Source organism: Scardinius erythrophthalmus, assembly GCF_964197995.2.
Source record: "Scardinius erythrophthalmus genome assembly, chromosome: 20".
Taxonomy (NCBI): Eukaryota; Metazoa; Chordata; class Actinopteri; order Cypriniformes; family Leuciscidae; genus Scardinius; species Scardinius erythrophthalmus.
The window spans coordinates 33,842,036-33,859,404 of NC_138240.1; the positions used below are offsets into that span (position 1 = coordinate 33,842,036).

At 43.7% G+C, this 17,369-nt stretch overlaps 1 protein-coding gene across 2 annotated transcripts in view; it reads right to left on the reverse strand.

The window, feature by feature from the left end:
* Positions 1-205: 205 nt before the first annotated feature.
* cabin1 (calcineurin binding protein 1) overlaps positions 206-17,369 on the reverse strand; it is a 140,381-nt gene continuing 123,217 nt past the window's right edge. For both annotated transcript variants that reach the window (XM_081349817.1, XM_081349816.1), the window contains 3 exons: positions 14,249-14,392; positions 3,282-3,466; positions 206-2,606 (listed from right to left, as the gene is read on the reverse strand). In XM_081349817.1, coding sequence (XP_081205943.1) covers positions 2,463-2,606; positions 3,282-3,466; positions 14,249-14,392 — 473 coding nt within the window. In that variant the 3' untranslated portion in view covers positions 206-2,462. The remainder of the gene's footprint in view (positions 2,607-3,281; positions 3,467-14,248; positions 14,393-17,369) is intronic.

Sequence of the window (17,369 nt, forward strand, 5' to 3'; positions counted from 1 at the left end):
CCATCAATGTGTACTTACGATGGGGAATTGTTTAATTTGGACGATGGGGAATTGTTTAATTTGGACTCTGTGCATGCTCTTTGAGACAGTGACCATAGACCTGCATGAAATGACTGACAGACAAGAACGGTTTGACCTAAAAATATCAAAATTGAAACTACTGCGGAAAAAAAGACACCTACATCTTGGATGCCCTTGAGGTAAGCTAAAACATACAAATTTAATTTCAAAGTGAACTATCCCTTTAACCCTGTGAAGAAATAATAGCAAAAAATAATAATAGTTTTTGATTTCTTAATGTGTAATCTCAAAAAAACATACAGCAAAGATCAGGTAAAAATATTGTAAGTGTATTTTTGGTTTTGTGACATCATCAATGCAGCAAGTCAGAAATATCAATCTTCTCAGATAAAAAGCCTGAGGAGGACAGCATAATTAATACCCCATATACCTCCGAAGAGCACAGAAACCACCTCGTCTTACATCCTCAACACGAGCATAGAGACAAGAGCATTCAAAACACAACAACAACAAACAAAATATTATTTTACAAAGAGGAAAAAAATAGAAACATCTCTTTTTCAGTGTACAGGTAGTTTGGTCACACATGCTCAGTGCATCGAAACAAGTCTTTTCTTCGTATGTTGAAAAAATTCTGCACTCGAAAAAATACTGGTAGCTATTTATCCATCTACAAGTAGAAAACGTCCGGTAAAAAACATTCCTCCGTCTACATTACTCTGGAAAAACTCCTCCGAAAACTGATCCGGCTGGAAACACTACCAGCGCCAGCCATGTTCACACACACACACACACACACACACACACACACACACACGCACACACGTCACGAGAAATGTCTGATCTGACATGCTCTTAATGCTCTGAGATAAAGCAGTGCTACTTCACTTTCAGATTAATCCACAGGGCAAGAACCTAAACAAATGGAGTTAGGGCACTTTTCTTCGGTTAAAGGGACAGTTCACCCAAAAAGTATGTTTCTGTCTTCATTTTCTCACTATCATGTCATTATAAACTCTGTTTGGCAGGATGTTCCCGCTGCTCTTTAACAATCAGTGGAAATAAAAAGCACCATAAATATGGTTTGTGCACTAGATTTCACGTCTTCGAAAGCCATTTGATAGTCTTGTGTGAGGAACAGAAAAAGTCGTTCACTGAAAACCCATCATTAGAACGAACACAAACGAGAGTCTTTAATGAATTTAAAAAATAGTCCATATGAAAATGTGTTAGTATGGACTATTTTTAAGGTGCTTTTTGTAATTTTTGAGTGTTGACTGCTCCTGCTCTCCATCCACTTTCATTGTATGGAAAAGAGCAGCGTGAACATTCTGCTGAGTTTCTCCTTTTGTGTTCCACGAAAGAAAGAAAGTCATACAGGAGTGAGGTAAATGAAAAAAGGACTGTCATTCGTGTGTGAACTTTCCATTTAACCGTTCAAAGAATAATTTAAAAAGCCAAAAATAAGGGATCAGCACCATTTTTAGGCATTTTCATCTTGGCATTTTGGCATAATCCAAAAAAAAAAAAAAAAAAAAAAAGAGTAATTCTACTCTTCTGTAGCTAGTTTTATCACATTCATATTTTAATTGTGATATGAATAATAATGGTCACATCTTCTCAGTGCTGGTGACAAGACTGGCACAATTAACTCTTCCAGCCACTGTCTTTCATGATCCTCAAATGGAAATGTTATAAAACTACAAATGAAAACATGAAATCAGGTCGAAAATGTGAGACGCTAACAGTAATTCAACAGCGATGGGAGTTTTTGGTGTCTTAAAATGAACTTGATATTTTTTTACAAGTAACAGATTACCAATACAGTAATCTAGAATAATTGAACTCTTGAAGTGCCGTGTAGAAATGTATAGGACTCTCCTTTAAAAAGCAGACAGCTAAAGCGTGAACGTGTAGGCAGCGCTGAGAGAAGAAGTTATAGCACACACACACACACACACACACATGCAGGAAAACACAGATGCGTTTCCACACGGCTGGAAAAAACCCACTTTTCCCTTCTGACATTCTCTGTTTGGTTGCAATGCCACCGAAACTTGGTAGTGATACGAATCGTGTTTATTTTACACCAAACGTCAATCAAAACCCACTTCCTGTTAAATCTGTAAACAACGCCGTGATGGATTTAATGCCCGAGAACTCTTGAGTGAGTAAATTGCATTACACAAACTTGCCAATATTACACCATCCATCCTTAAGCGGATTAAGTTTTTCTCTGACTTTCCGTGATGTCGAAGGTTTTTGTGACCGCTGGAGTAAAAATGGCACTTTGCAGGATCACATACAACGAAAAAAACACCAGAAGAACATAGAAACCCAGTCCATGCGTAGCAGCAGAGGAGCAAAAACAACAGGACGCGAGTGCCAGGGAAGGAAAAAGCCCTTTCGCTGAAAACCGTGCGAGCTACAGGAGATCCGAGTCAGATGTCCATGTAGTCGTCTTCCTCGTCGGACTCGCTCTCCAGGGACGACTCCTGACTCGACGTCTCCTGGACCTCTAGAGCGGGCTGAGCCAGAGTGTCTTTCTTCACGTTCGCTGCCGACTGAGAGGACAGGATCACATTCTGACGGGACAAAGAGAAAGAGAGCATCTCGTGATCCGCACATGGACACAAAGTACATTTCAAAAGTGTCCAAATACTTTTTTGGGTCACTGTATCTGTTGATGTGTCAATACTAGGGGTGTCACAATATATCGTAATACAAAACTGCAACAATCTGTATTGTGTGTAGTTCACCTAAAATAAACATTACTGTGTGAGAAAAATCAAGTTTTCAGAGTTTTAGTGTCAGTACTACATTGATTAAACTACTATATAATGTTGAATATGATGTATAATAATGCACTGGGGGAATATTTGTGTCCTGATAATGGCAAATGTTAGCAGTAAAAAGTGGCCTACATTATGTTAAATATATCTAGTCAGAGACTGAGCGCAAGAATATTCATCTAAAATAATTCAGTATTTTCAGCTTCAGAATCATGAATGTGTTTATTCTGGTGTCTCTATTGTCCTGTGCGTTGGGTTTCCAGCACCAAGTCCAAGACTACTCATTTAAACACACAATGTAGCATTTTAATCAACAGTACATTTTTTGTTAACCTTTTATCATGTGTCTTGGTGTATCGCAATAATATGGTATCGTGAGTTCAGTATCGTGACATGAGGGTATCGTCACACCGCTAGTGAATACAGTAAAGAGCTCATGTTGATGATCAGTGTGTTAAAGATACGGACCTTGAGCTTCTGCTTGGTCTCCTCAGAGATGCTGCCCTTGGGCGAGAGCAGGGTGGGTGTGGGGGGGGTGACGGTGATCTCGGGGGGGAATTTGGTGACTGTGGAGGGGATCACCAGTTTGGGCATGTTGGGGGGGATTCTGGAGCGGATGCGACTCGGGTCTCCCTGCTTCCACTGCTCACTTTCTGGAGGAATCAGGAAACATTCAAAGGTTAGTTCTTAGTTTACATGACTTTATTATTACTCTAAAAATGTGACCAACTGAAGTAGAGAATGAGTAAGTGTTATAGGCAACACTTTACAATAAGGTTCATTAGTTAACATTAGTTAATGCATTAACTAACATGAACTAACCATGAGCAATACATGTTACTGTATTTGTTCATAATGTTAGCTAATAAAAATACAACTGTTTATTGTTTGTTCATGTTAGTTCACAGTGCATTAACTAATGTTAACAAGATTTTAATAAAGTATTAGTAATTATGAAATTAACAAAGATTAATAAAGGCTGAGTAAGTGAACTGCATTATTAGTATATATATATATATATATATATATATATATATATATATATAACATACATACATACATAATATAGACATTATTAGTTTATGCTAACTAATGTAATTAATTAACCTTATTGTAAAGTGTTACCGTGTTATTGTTTATTTACATATTTATAATTCATATAACAAATAATTACACTAGTTCAAAAAGATTTTCATTGTTTCTTCTGCTCACAGAGGCTGCATTTATTTGATCAAAAATACAGTAAATACAGTAATATTGTGAAATATTGTTACAATTTAAAAGAACTGTTTTCTATGTGAATATGTTGTAAAGTGTAATTTATTCCTGTGATCAAAGCTGAATTTTCAGCATCATTACTCCAGTCTTCAGTGTCACATGATCCTTCACAAATCATTCGCATATGATGATCAAGAAACTGATTATTATCAATGTTAAAACAGTACAGAAACAGTGATACATTTTTTGCAGGATTCTTTGATAAACTAAAATAAAAACCTATAAAAAAAAAAAGTTTAACATTATAAATGTCTTTACTGTCACTTTTGATCAATTAAATGCAACCTTGCTGGAAAAAAAATGTGAATTTTTCTAATCTGTAAAGATAAATAAAAAAATAATTTCCTGAAAATGTTTCATTTTTTAAATGGTTTATTGAAGAAATAATAATTGTCTAATAATCCATTTTGTCAAATGGTTTATTAGCCAAAATCTATTAAATTCGTTGATGTATTTGTGTTGAGTATCATTACTGAAACATCATGCTTTTATGGCTCATATGATATAGTGAGTCATAGTTGAGGAGGAAAACAGCTCAGTTTTATTCACAGGCCCAAACTGAGCAAAAATATGCAATTTGGTGCAGATGCTGATATTTATATGGCCAAAAAGGAAGATGAAATTCTGATGCTTGATTGTAAATCAATAAGTTCTTTATATCAGACTACTAACATAAAACACATATAAATATCAGTCATCACTCAATATCTGCCAATAATATGTCTCAGTAAGATGAAATGTAAGTGCTAGTAAACATAAGTTGCTTCTTTCCAGGAAGTGTTCATCTTAAAATATTATTAACAATATAGAAGTTACACTTCAGTTTACTTAAAATCATTAAAGATGATTTTAGAAAGCAGGACGTTTGTATAATAATAATAAAAAGCTTATTAATTGCTAAAAAATCGAAACCATTAATCAGACGACAGAAGTGGGACAGGTTTTCTCAGCGAAGTTTTGATGTTGTCGATAGTTTAGAGGTCTTAAAAACGTGCCTATCAAATATGATACAGCAGGCTTTATGGGATTAATGAGCACAAACGGCTGAACAAGAGCTGAACTTCTTAACATAATAGTGTGCAGTAATGATCCTGTATACTGACTGCTAAACATGAGGGTGTGAGTGGAGCATGGAGTGTGTGTATCTGCATTACCTGTGCTGGTGTGAGTGGAGCATGGAGTGTGTGTATCTGCATTACCTGTGCTGGTGTGTGTGGAGCATGGAGTGTGTGTATCTGCATTACCTGTGCTGGTGTGAGTGGAGCATGGAGTGTGTGTGTCTGCATTACCTGTGCTGGTGTGTGTGGAGCATGGAGTGTGTGTATCTGCATTACCTGTGCTGGTGTGAGTGGAGCATCGAGTGTGTGTGTCTGCATTACCTGTGCTGGTGTGTGTGGAGCATGGAGTGTGTGTATCTGCATTACCTGTGCTGGTGTGAGTGGAGCATCGAGTGTGTGTGTCTGCATTACCTGTGCTGGTGTGTGTGGAGCATGGAGTGTGTGTGTCTGCATTACCTGTGCTGGTGTGAGTGGAGCATGGAGTGTGTGTATCTGCATTACCTGTGCTGGTGTGTGTGGAGCATGGAGTGTGTGTATCTGCATTACCTGTGCTGGTGTGAGTGGAGCATCGAGTGTGTGTGTCTGCATTACCTGTGCTGGTGTGTGTGGAGCATGGAGTGTGTGTATCTGCATTACCTGTGCTGGTGTGAGTGGAGCATCGAGTGTGTGTATCTGCATTACCTGTGCTGGTGTGAGTGGAGCATGGAGTGTGTGTATCTGCATTACCTGTGCTGGTGTGAGTGGAGCATGGAGTGTGTGTATCTGCATTACCTGTGCTGGTGTGTGTGGAGCATGGAGTGTGTGTATCTGCATTACCTGTGCTGGTGTGAGTGAAGCATGGAGTGTGTGTATCTGCATTACCTGTGCTGGTGTGAGTGGAGCATGGAGTGTGTGTATCTGCATTACCTGTGCTGATGTGAGTGGAGCATGGAGTGTGTGTGTCTGCATTACCTGTGCTGGTGTGAGTGGAGCATGGAGTGTGTGTATCTGCATTACCTGTGCTGGTGTGAGTGGAGCATGGAGTGTGTGTATCTGCATTACCTGTGCTGGTGTGAGTGGAGCATGGAGTGTGTGTATCTGCATTACCTGTGCTGGTGTGAGTGGAGCATGGAGTGTGTGTATCTGCATTACCTGTGCTTGGTGTGTGTGGAGCATGGAGTGTGTGTATCTGCATTACCTGTGCTGGTGTGAGTGGAGCATGGAGTGTGTGTATCTGCATTACCTGTGCTTGGTGTGTGTGGAGCATGGAGTGTGTGTATCTGCATTACCTGTGCTGGTGTGAGTGGAGCATGGAGTGTGTGTGTCTGCATTACCTGTGCTGGTGTGAGTGGAGCATGGAGTGTGTGTATCTGCATTACCTGTGCTGGTGTGAGTGGAGCATGGAGTGTGTGTATCTGCATTACCTGTGCTGGTGTGTGTGGAGCATGGAGTGTGTGTATCTGCATTACCTGTGCTTGGTGTGTGTGGAGCATGGAGTGTGTGTATCTGCATTACCTGTGCTGGTGTGAGTGGAGCATGGAGTGTGTGTGTCTGCATTACCTGTGCTGGTGTGAGTGGAGCATGGAGTGTGTGTATCTGCATTACCTGTGCTGGTGTGAGTGGAGCATGGAGTGTGTGTGTCTGCATTACCTGTGCTGGTGTGAGTGGAGCATGGAGTGTGTGTATCTGCATTACCTGTGCTGGTGTGTGTGGAGCATGGAGTGTGTGTGTCTGCATTACCTGTGCTGGTGTGAGTGGAGCATGGAGTGTGTGTATCTGCATTACCTGTGCTGGTGTGAGTGGAGCATGGAGTGTGTGTGTCTGCATTACCTGTGCTGGTGTGAGTGGAGCATGGAGTGTGTGTATCTGCATTACCTGTGCTGGTGTGTGTGGAGCATGGAGTGTGTGTATCTGCATTACCTGTGCTGATGTGAGTGGAGCATGGAGTGTGTGTATCTGCATTACCTGTGCTGGTGTGAGTGGAGCATGGAGTGTGTGTATCTGCATTACCTGTGCTGGTGTGTGTGGAGCATGGAGTGTGTGTATCTGCATTACCTGTGCTGGTGTGAGTGGAGCATCGAGTGTGTTTATCTGCATTACCTGTGCTGGTGTGAGTGGAGCATCGAGTGTGTTTATCTGCATTACCTGTGCTGGTGTGAGTGGAGCATCGAGTGTGTTTATCTGCATTACCTGTGCTGGTGTGAGTGGAGCATGGAGTGTGTGTATCTGCATTACCTGTGCTGATGTGAGTGGAGCATGGAGTGTGTGTATCTGCATTACCTGTGCTGGTGTGAGTGGAGCATGGAGTGTGTGTGTCTGCATTACCTGTGCTGGTGTGAGTGGAGCATGGAGTGTGTGTATCTGCATTACCTGTGCTGGTGTGTGTGGAGCATGGAGTGTGTGTGTCTGCATTACCTGTGCTGGTGTGAGTGGAGCATGGAGTGTGTGTATCTGCATTACCTGTGCTGGTGTGAGTGGAGCATGGAGTGTGTGTGTCTGCATTACCTGTGCTTGGTGTGTGTGGAGCATGGAGTGTGTGTATCTGCATTACCTGTGCTGGTGTGAGTGGAGCATGGAGTGTGTGTATCTGCATTACCTGTGCTGGTGTGAGTGGAGCATGGAGTGTGTGTATCTGCATTACCTGTGCTGGTGTGAGTGGAGCATGGAGTGTGTGTATCTGCATTACCTGTGCTGGTGTGAGTGGAGCATGGAGTGTGTGTATCTGCATTACCTGTGCTGGTGTGTGTGGAGCATGGAGTGTGTGTATCTGCATTACCTGTGCTGGTGTGTGTGGAGCATGGAGTGTGTGTGTCTGCATTACCTGTGCTGGTGTGAGTGGAGCATCGAGTGTGTTTATCTGCATTACCTGTGCTGGTGTGAGTGGAGCATCGAGTGTGTTTATCTGCATTACCTGTGCTTGTGTGAGTGGAGCATGGAGTGTGTGTATCTGCATTACCTGTGCTGATGTGAGTGGAGCATGGAGTGTGTGTATCTGCATTACCTGTGCTGGTGTGTGTGGAGCATGGAGTGTGTGTATCTGCATTACCTGTGCTGGTGTGAGTGGAGCATCGAGTGTGTGTATCTGCATTACCTGTGCTGGTGTGAGTGGAGCATGGAGTGTTTGTGTCTGCATTACCTGTGCTGGTGTGAGTGGAGCATGGAGTGTGTGTATCTGCATTACCTGTGCTGGTGTGTGTGGAGCATGGAGTGTTTGTGTCTGCATTACCTGTGCTGGTGTGAGTGGAGCATGGAGTGTGTTTATCTGCATTACCTGTGCTGGTGTGAGTGGAGCATGGAGTGTGTGTATCTGCATTACCTGTGCTGGTGTGAGTGGAGCATGGAGTGTGTGTATCTGCATTACCTGTGCTGGTGTGAGTGGAGCATGGAGTGTGTGTATCTGCATTACCTGTGCTTGGTGTGTGTGGAGCATGGAGTGTGTGTATCTGCATTACCTGTGCTGGTGTGTGTGGAGCATGGAGTGTGTGTATCTGCATTACCTGTGCTGGTGTGAGTGGAGCATCGAGTGTGTGTATCTGCATTACCTGTGCTGATGTGAGTGGAGCATGGAGTGTGTGTATCTGCATTACCTGTGCTGATGTGAGTGGAGCATGGAGTGTGTGTATCTGCATTACCTGTGCTGGTGTGAGTGGAGCATGGAGTGTGTGTATCTGCATTACCTGTGCTGGTGTGAGTGGAGCATGGAGTGTGTGTATCTGCATTACCTGTGCTTGGTGTGTGTGGAGCATGGAGTGTGTGTATCTGCATTACCTGTGCTGGTGTGTGTGGAGCATGGAGTGTGTGTATCTGCATTACCTGTGCTGGTGTGAGTGGAGCATCGAGTGTGTGTATCTGCATTACCTGTGCTGATGTGAGTGGAGCATGGAGTGTGTGTATCTGCATTACCTGTGCTGATGTGAGTGGAGCATGGAGTGTGTGTATCTGCATTACCTGTGCTGGTGTTTGTGGAGCATGGAGTGTGTGTATCTGCATTACCTGTGCTGGTGTGTGTGGAGCATGGAGTGTGTGTATCTGCATTACCTGTGCTGGTGTGAGTGGAGCATCGAGTGTGTGTATCTGCATTACCTGTGCTGGTGTGAGTGGAGCATCGAGTGTGTGTATCTGCATTACCTGTGCTGGTGTGTGTGGAGCATGGAGTGTGTGTATCTGCATTACCTGTGCTTGGTGTGTGTGGAGCATGGAGTGTGTGTATCTGCATTACCTGTGCTGGTGTGTGTGGAGCATGGAGTGTGTGTATCTGCATTACCTGTGCTGGTGTGAGTGGAGCATGGAGTGTGTGTATCTGCATTACCTGTGCTTGGTGTGTGTGGAGCATCGAGTGTGTGTGTCTGCATTACCTGTGCTTGGTGTGTGTGGAGCAGGGAGTGTGTGTATCTGCATTACCTGTGCTGGTGTGAGTGGAGCATGGAGTGTGTGTATCTGCATTACCTGTGCTGGTGTGAGTGGAGCATCGAGTGTGTGTATCTGCATTACCTGTGCTGGTGTGTGTGGAGCATGGAGTGTGTGTATCTGCATTACCTGTGCTGGTGTGTGTGGAGCATGGAGTGTGTGTATCTGCATTACCTGTGCTGGTGTGAGTGGAGCATCGAGTGTGTGTATCTGCATTACCTGTGCTGGTGTGTGTGGAGCATGGAGTGTGTGTATCTGCATTACCTGTGCTGGTGTGTGTGGAGCATGGAGTGTGTGTATCTGCATTACCTGTGCTGGTGTGAGTGGAGCATCGAGTGTGTGTATCTGCATTACCTGTGCTGGTGTGTGTGGAGCATGGAGTGTGTGTATCTGCATTACCTGTGCTGGTGTTTGTGGAGCATGGAGTGTGTGTATCTGCATTACCTGTGCTGGTGTGAGTGGAGCATCGAGTGTGTGTATCTGCATTACCTGTGCTGGTGTGTGTGGAGCATGGAGTGTGTGTATCTGCATTACCTGTGCTGGTGTGTGTGGAGCATGGAGTGTGTGTATCTGCATTACCTGTGCTGGTGTGAGTGGAGCATCGAGTGTGTGTATCTGCATTACCTGTGCTGGTGTGAGTGGAGCATGGAGTGTGTGTATCTGCATTACCTGTGCTTGGTGTGATTGGAGCATCGAGTCTGTGTGTCTACATTACCTGTGCTTGGTGTGTGTGGAGCATGGAGTGTGTGTATCTGCATTACCTGTGCTGGTGTGTGTGGAGCATGGAGTGTGTGTATCTGCATTACCTGTGCTGGTGTGAGTGGAGCATGGAGTGTGTGTATCTGCATTACCTGTGCTTGGTGTGTGTGGAGCATGGAGTGTGTGTATCTGCATTACCTGTGCTGGTGTGTGTGGAGCATGGAGTGTGTGTATCTGCATTACCTGGAGTGTGTGTATCTGCATTACCTGTGCTTGGTGTGTGTGGAGCATCGAGTGTGTGTGTCTGCATTACCTGTGCTGGTGTGTGTGGAGCATGGAGTGTGTGTATCTGCATTACCTGTGCTGATGTGAGTGGAGCATGGAGTGTGTGTATCTGCATTACCTGTGCTGGTGTTTGTGGAGCATGGAGTGTGTGTATCTGCATTACCTGTGCTGGTGTGTGTGGAGCATGGAGTGTGTGTATCTGCATTACCTGTGCTGATGTGAGTGGAGCATGGAGTGTGTGTATCTGCATTACCTGTGCTGGTGTTTGTGGAGCATGGAGTGTGTGTATCTGCATTACCTGTGCTGGTGTGTGTGGAGCATGGAGTGTGTGTATCTGCATTACCTGTGCTGGTGTGTGTGGAGCATGGAGTGTGTGTATCTGCATTACCTGTGCTGATGTGTGTGGAGCATGGAGTGTGTGTATCTGCATTACCTGTGCTTGGTGTGTGTGGAGCATCGAGTGTGTGTGTCTGCATTACCTGTGCTTGGTGTGTGTGGAGCATGGAGTGTGTGTATCTGCATTACCTGTGCTGATGTGTGTGGAGCATGGAGTGTGTGTATCTGCATTACCTGTGCTTGGTGTGTGTGGAGCATCGAGTGTGTGTATCTGCATTACCTGTGCTGGTGTGTGTGGAGCATGGAGTGTGTGTATCTGCATTACCTGTGCTGGTGTGTGTGGAGCATGGAGTGTGTGTATCTGCATTACCTGTGCTGGTGTGTGTGGAGCATGGAGTGTGTGTATCTGCATTACCTGTGCTGATGTGAGTGGAGCATGGAGTGTGTGTATCTGCATTACCTGTGCTGATGTGAGTGGAGCATGGAGTGTGTGTATCTGCATTACCTGTGCTGGTGTTTGTGGAGCATGGAGTGTGTGTATCTGCATTACCTGTGCTTGGTGTGATTGGAGCATCGAGTCTGTGTGTCTACATTACCTGTGCTTGGTGTGTGTGGAGCATGGAGTGTGTGTATCTGCATTACCTGTGCTGGTGTGTGTGGAGCATGGAGTGTGTGTATCTGCATTACCTGTGCTTGGTGTGTGTGGAGCATCGAGTGTGTGTGTCTGCATTACCTGTGCTTGGTGTGTGTGGAGCATGGAGTGTGTGTATCTGCATTACCTGTGCTGGTGTGTGTGGAGCATGGAGTGTGTGTATCTGCATTACCTGTGCTGGTGTGAGTGGAGCATGGAGTGTGTGTATCTGTATTACCTGTGCTGGTGTGAGTGGAGCATGGAGTGTGTGTATCTGCATTACCTGTGCTTGGTGTGTGTGGAGCATGGAGTGTGTGTGTCTGCATTACCTGTGCTTGGTGTGTGTGGAGCATGGAGTGTGTGTATCTGCATTACCTGTGCTGGTGTGTGTGGAGCATGGAGTGTGTGTATCTGCATTACCTGTGCTGGTGTGTGTGGAGCATGGAGTGTGTGTATCTGCATTACCTGTGCTGGTGTGAGTGGAGCATGGAGTGTGTGTGTCTGCATTACCTGTGCTTGGTGTGTGTGGAGCATCGAGTGTGTGTGTCTGCATTACCTGTGCTTGGTGTGTGTGGAGCATGGAGTGTGTGTATCTGCATTACCTGTGCTGGTGTGAGTGGAGCATGGAGTGTGTGTATCTGCATTACCTGTGCTGGTGTGAGTGGAGCATCGAGTGTGTGTATCTGCATTACCTGTGCTGGTGTGTGTGGAGCATGGAGTGTGTGTATCTGCATTACCTGTGCTGGTGTGTGTGGAGCATGGAGTGTGTGTATCTGCATTACCTGTGCTGGTGTGAGTGGAGCATGGAGTGTGTGTATCTGCATTACCTGTGCTGGTGTGAGTGGAGCATCGAGTGTGTGTATCTGCATTACCTGTGCTGGTGTGTGTGGAGCATGGAGTGTGTGTATCTGCATTACCTGTGCTGGTGTGAGTGGAGCATGGAGTGTGTGTATCTGCATTACCTGTGCTGGTGTGAGTGGAGCATGGAGTGTGTGTGTCTGCATTACCTGTGCTGATGTGAGTGGAGCATGGAGTGTGTGTATCTGCATTACCTGTGCTGATGTGAGTGGAGCATGGAGTGTGTGTATCTGCATTACCTGTGCTGATGTGAGTGGAGCATGGAGTGTGTGTATCTGCATTACCTGTGCTGATGTGAGTGGAGCATGGAGTGTGTGTATCTGCATTACCTGTGCTGGTGTGAGTGGAGCATGGAGTGTGTGTATCTGCATTACCTGTGCTGGTGTGAGTGGAGCATGGAGTGTGTGTATCTGCATTACCTGTGCTGGTGTGAGTGGAGCATGGAGTGTGTGTGTCTGCATTACCTGTGCTGATGTGAGTGGAGCATGGAGTGTGTGTATCTGCATTACCTGTGCTGATGTGAGTGGAGCATGGAGTGTGTGTATCTGCATTACCTGTGCTGGTGTGAGTGGAGCATGGAGTGTGTGTATCTGCATTACCTGTGCTGATGTGAGTGGAGCATGGAGTGTGTGTATCTGCATTACCTGTGCTGGTGTGTGTGGAGCATGGAGTGTGTGTATCTGCATTACCTGTGCTGGTGTGAGTGGAGCATGGAGTGTGTGTATCTGCATTACCTGTGCTGGTGTGTGTGGAGCATGGAGTGTGTGTATCTGCATTACCTGTGCTGGTGTGAGTGGAGCATGGAGTGTGTGTATCTGCATTACCTGTGCTGGTGTGAGTGGAGCATGGAGTGTGTGTATCTGCATTACCTGTGCTGGTGTGTGTGGAGCATGGAGTGTGTGTATCTGCATTACCTGTGCTGGTGTGAGTGGAGCATGGAGTGTGTGTATCTGCATTACCTGTGCTGATGTGAGTGGAGCATGGAGTGTGTGTATCTGCATTACCTGTGCTGGTGTGTGTGGAGCATGGAGTGTGTGTATCTGCATTACCTGTGCTGGTGTGAGTGGAGCATGGAGTGTGTGTATCTGCATTACCTGTGCTGGTGTGTGTGGAGCATGGAGTGTGTGTATCTGCATTACCTGTGCTGGTGTGTGTGGAGCATGGAGTGTGTGTATCTGCATTACCTGTGCTGATGTGAGTGGAGCATGGAGTGTGTGTATCTGCATTACCTGTGCTGGTGTGTGTGGAGCATGGAGTGTGTGTATCTGCATTACCTGTGCTGGTGTGAGTGGAGCATGGAGTGTGTGTATCTGCATTACCTGTGCTGGTGTGTGTGGAGCATGGAGTGTGTGTATCTGCATTACCTGTGCTGGTGTGAGTGAAGCATGGAGTGTGTGTATCTGCATTACCTGTGCTGGTGTGTGTGGAGCATGGAGTGTGTGTATCTGCATTACCTGTGCTGGTGTGTGTGGAGCATGGAGTGTGTGTATCTGCATTACCTGTGCTGGTGTGAGTGGAGCATGGAGTGTGTGTATCTGCATTACCTGTGCTGGTGTGAGTGGAGCATCGAGTGTGTGTATCTGCATTACCTGTGCTGGTGTGTGTGGAGCATGGAGTGTGTGTATCTGCATTACCTGTGCTGGTGTGAGTGGAGCATGGAGTGTGTGTATCTGCATTACCTGTGCTGGTGTGAGTGGAGCATGGAGTGTGTGTATCTGCATTACCTGTGCTGGTGTGAGTGGAGCATTGAGTGTGTGTATCTGCATTACCTGTGCTGGTGTGTGTGGAGCATGGAGTGTGTGTATCTGCATTACCTGTGCTGGTGTGAGTGGAGCATGGAGTGTGTGTATCTGCATTACCTGTGCTGGTGTGAGTGGAGCATGGAGTGTGTGTATCTGCATTACCTGTGCTGGTGTGAGTGGAGCAGGACGGCCACTCGTGTGTGTTGTGAATCTGAGAGACACTGGCCATCATCTTCATCTGCTGACACAGGTGAGACTCATGCTGACGGTACAGCAGACCCTCAGACGCTGCCTCCTCTCGCTCCTCTACACACACACACACACACACACACACACACACACACACACACACACACACACACACACACACACACACACACACCCCGTCAGGAGACATCCTTCAGGACGGCCCACATTCAAAACTCTTCTGTGAGTGCAAATAAACTGAATTCTGCATTAATGCGTCAAGTACATAATGCAAGTACATATATTTTCAATTTTCATTTTAAGTTTAGTTATATGCTTTCATCATTTAAAAATAAATAAAAATTTTTGCTGGATTTTAAGTTTTCAACTTAGTCAGTTGTATTGGTAAACAGGACAACAATACTGAGGAAGATTTTCATTTTCCGCATTGCATGCATTTAATGTCATGACTTTATGAATTTAAGACTTTCTGCTCTGATTTAAGACCGTTTTAAGGACTTAATTTATGTAAGTGTGAATTAAGACTTTTCTTAAGACTTACAGAAACCCTGTAACATCAACAATGCTGATGCATATCAACATTTTGGCCTTTATTTTTCAGTGTTTATGTTGGATGTGAGAATGACGACAGTGTTTACCGGGTCAAAGTACCACTGACTCTGATCACCGCACCAGTAATCTCAGTTAAAGTGACAGATATAGTGTGTCTGTGTGCATCTAAGCATCTTCTGTTTAGCGCTGAGGTCGTTTAATGATCTGCTCATGATAAAAAACAGTTTTTGACAGGCTTTAATACGACAGAAACTGTGACTGAATTTAAAGACAGCTGACCGGCTCAAACCCCATTATGTTGTAGAGCATCATGCACTTTCATTTGGCTTCTCAAGGACACACACACAGTCGTACACATGCACACTTAACACAATCATGTACCTTGTTTCCTTAGCAACAGAGCATGACACACAGAACACATCAGCCTAAACGACACACAGGAGGAAGTGAGACAGCTAGCTCGACATGTAATGAAAGTGTTGTTGTAGTTGTGAGCTGCATGTTGATCCCCAACAGGAAATGGTTATATAGAGTAAATCATAAACAGTATGTATAATTTCATGAACAAACACGCCATCTTCTGGTCACATGTCTGCAGAGCTGGACAGTAACAAAGTACATTTACTTGAGTACTGTACTTAACTACACTTTTCGAGTATCTGTACTTTACTTGAGTATTATATTTTCTGGAAGCTTTTTACTTTAACTTCCCTTCAATTGAAAGACAAATATCGTACTTTTTACTCCTTTTCAATTCTGTCAGGTCCTTGAGTAGAAAGTTGTAATGTCAGTCAGGGGATGATTTTGGTTGCAGGTGTTGCATTTTGGTTGGAAATTAAAGTCGAGTTGACTTTAATTTTGTTGGGTTTTAACGGGTTGTCAACCCGATTTTCATTTTCAACCATAATACAACGTCTGTCCGATTTTCATTTTCAACGTTGGGTTTGGTCTTCTAAATGCGAATTTAGTCATTGTTTTGGAGCACAGTAGCTTATAGATAACAGTAAGGTTAACATATTCATACTAAAAGCCAAACAACTTTAAATAGGGCACTATTTGAGGGAACAGCCATTTGGGTGTCGAAACCATTGTGGACTTTATTGAGTGACTTATTCAATCTCACATTCAATCCCACTACTGGAACTGTGTTCTAGAAATACATGTGATATTGATATGAGGGACGGCAGGCATAGATTCAGAGGCATAAGGTACTGTAAGTATTGCATACAACAATGCAACAATAATAAAACAATGCACTGACATTTACTTTTTACTTCTGATACTTAAGTACTTCTAAAAACGAGAACTTCTGTAAGTAAAAATCAGTCTTTACGACTTTTACTTGTAACGGAGTAATATTTGACCAGTAGAGTATGTACTTTCACTCAAGTAAGGAAGTGTGTGTACCATGTCCATCTCTGCATGTCTGTCATCTGAGTGTGAAAGCTGAATTTTCAGCATCATTACTCCAGTCTTCAGAGTCACATAATCATTTAGATATGCTGATTATAAATATATTTACTGTAACTTTTGATAAATTTAATGAATCCTTGCTGAATACGAGTATTAAAATTAAAAAAGTATTAAATTATTTTAAATAAATCTTACAGACCCCAAACTTGTCTAGTGTATCTCTGAGATCATAATTTGATACCACTCAGTAAATTAAACATTGTGGTTTTAAATGTTTATCTGTTTCACACACTATTTTTTTCTAAATAACAGTATGTATAATAGCATATACTGCACAGTATGCAGTGGCCTATAGAGGGCGCAACAGGATAAGAAAGTCCACTTTTACACTCCGTTTAAGTTAAAATGACAAATAAATGTATAATCAGAGAGCGCTCCACAAGATATGTTTGATTATAACATCTGGAAGCTCAAAAATGATCGGGTGAATGCACATTTTAAACAGCTTATTGTACAGGTAAGTTAATCGTCGTTTTAATGCGCTGTTGCATGGTAACACACACACACAGACGGTAGCTCGCGCACACAGAAACGTTCAAAAGCAGAGAAATGTGTTGTCAACACTGTTCTGTGATTATCAACAAAATAGGTTCGAAACTGAAAAGTTCTATCATATATTATAACTAAAACCCACAGCTTCACTATTAGTAGAGAGACGCTGCCAGGGAGAATTAATTCACACACAATCGTTCTCACACTAATGCACTCATATAAATGTAATCTTTACTGTGCAACTTTATCTGTATCTGATTTAGAAATCTGTGGGAAATATAACGACCCAAAGACAAAAACACTGATAAGAATAAGCTGTTATGTAGGAGCGCTGTGTCATAGGCCATATCTGTGTTTGAGTCTCAGCTCGAGGTTCAGGCTTATTTGTTCATTACAGTTAATTCTTTTATGTGTCTTGATTTCTGTTCTGCCTTAAATTATAACATTGTTTAAATTAATACATTTTTAGCTAACTGTGATTTGTATATGTACATTTCTGAAATACATAACTAAGACAGTTACCTTATGATAACGGATCACTCTAAATAGTAATGTGGAC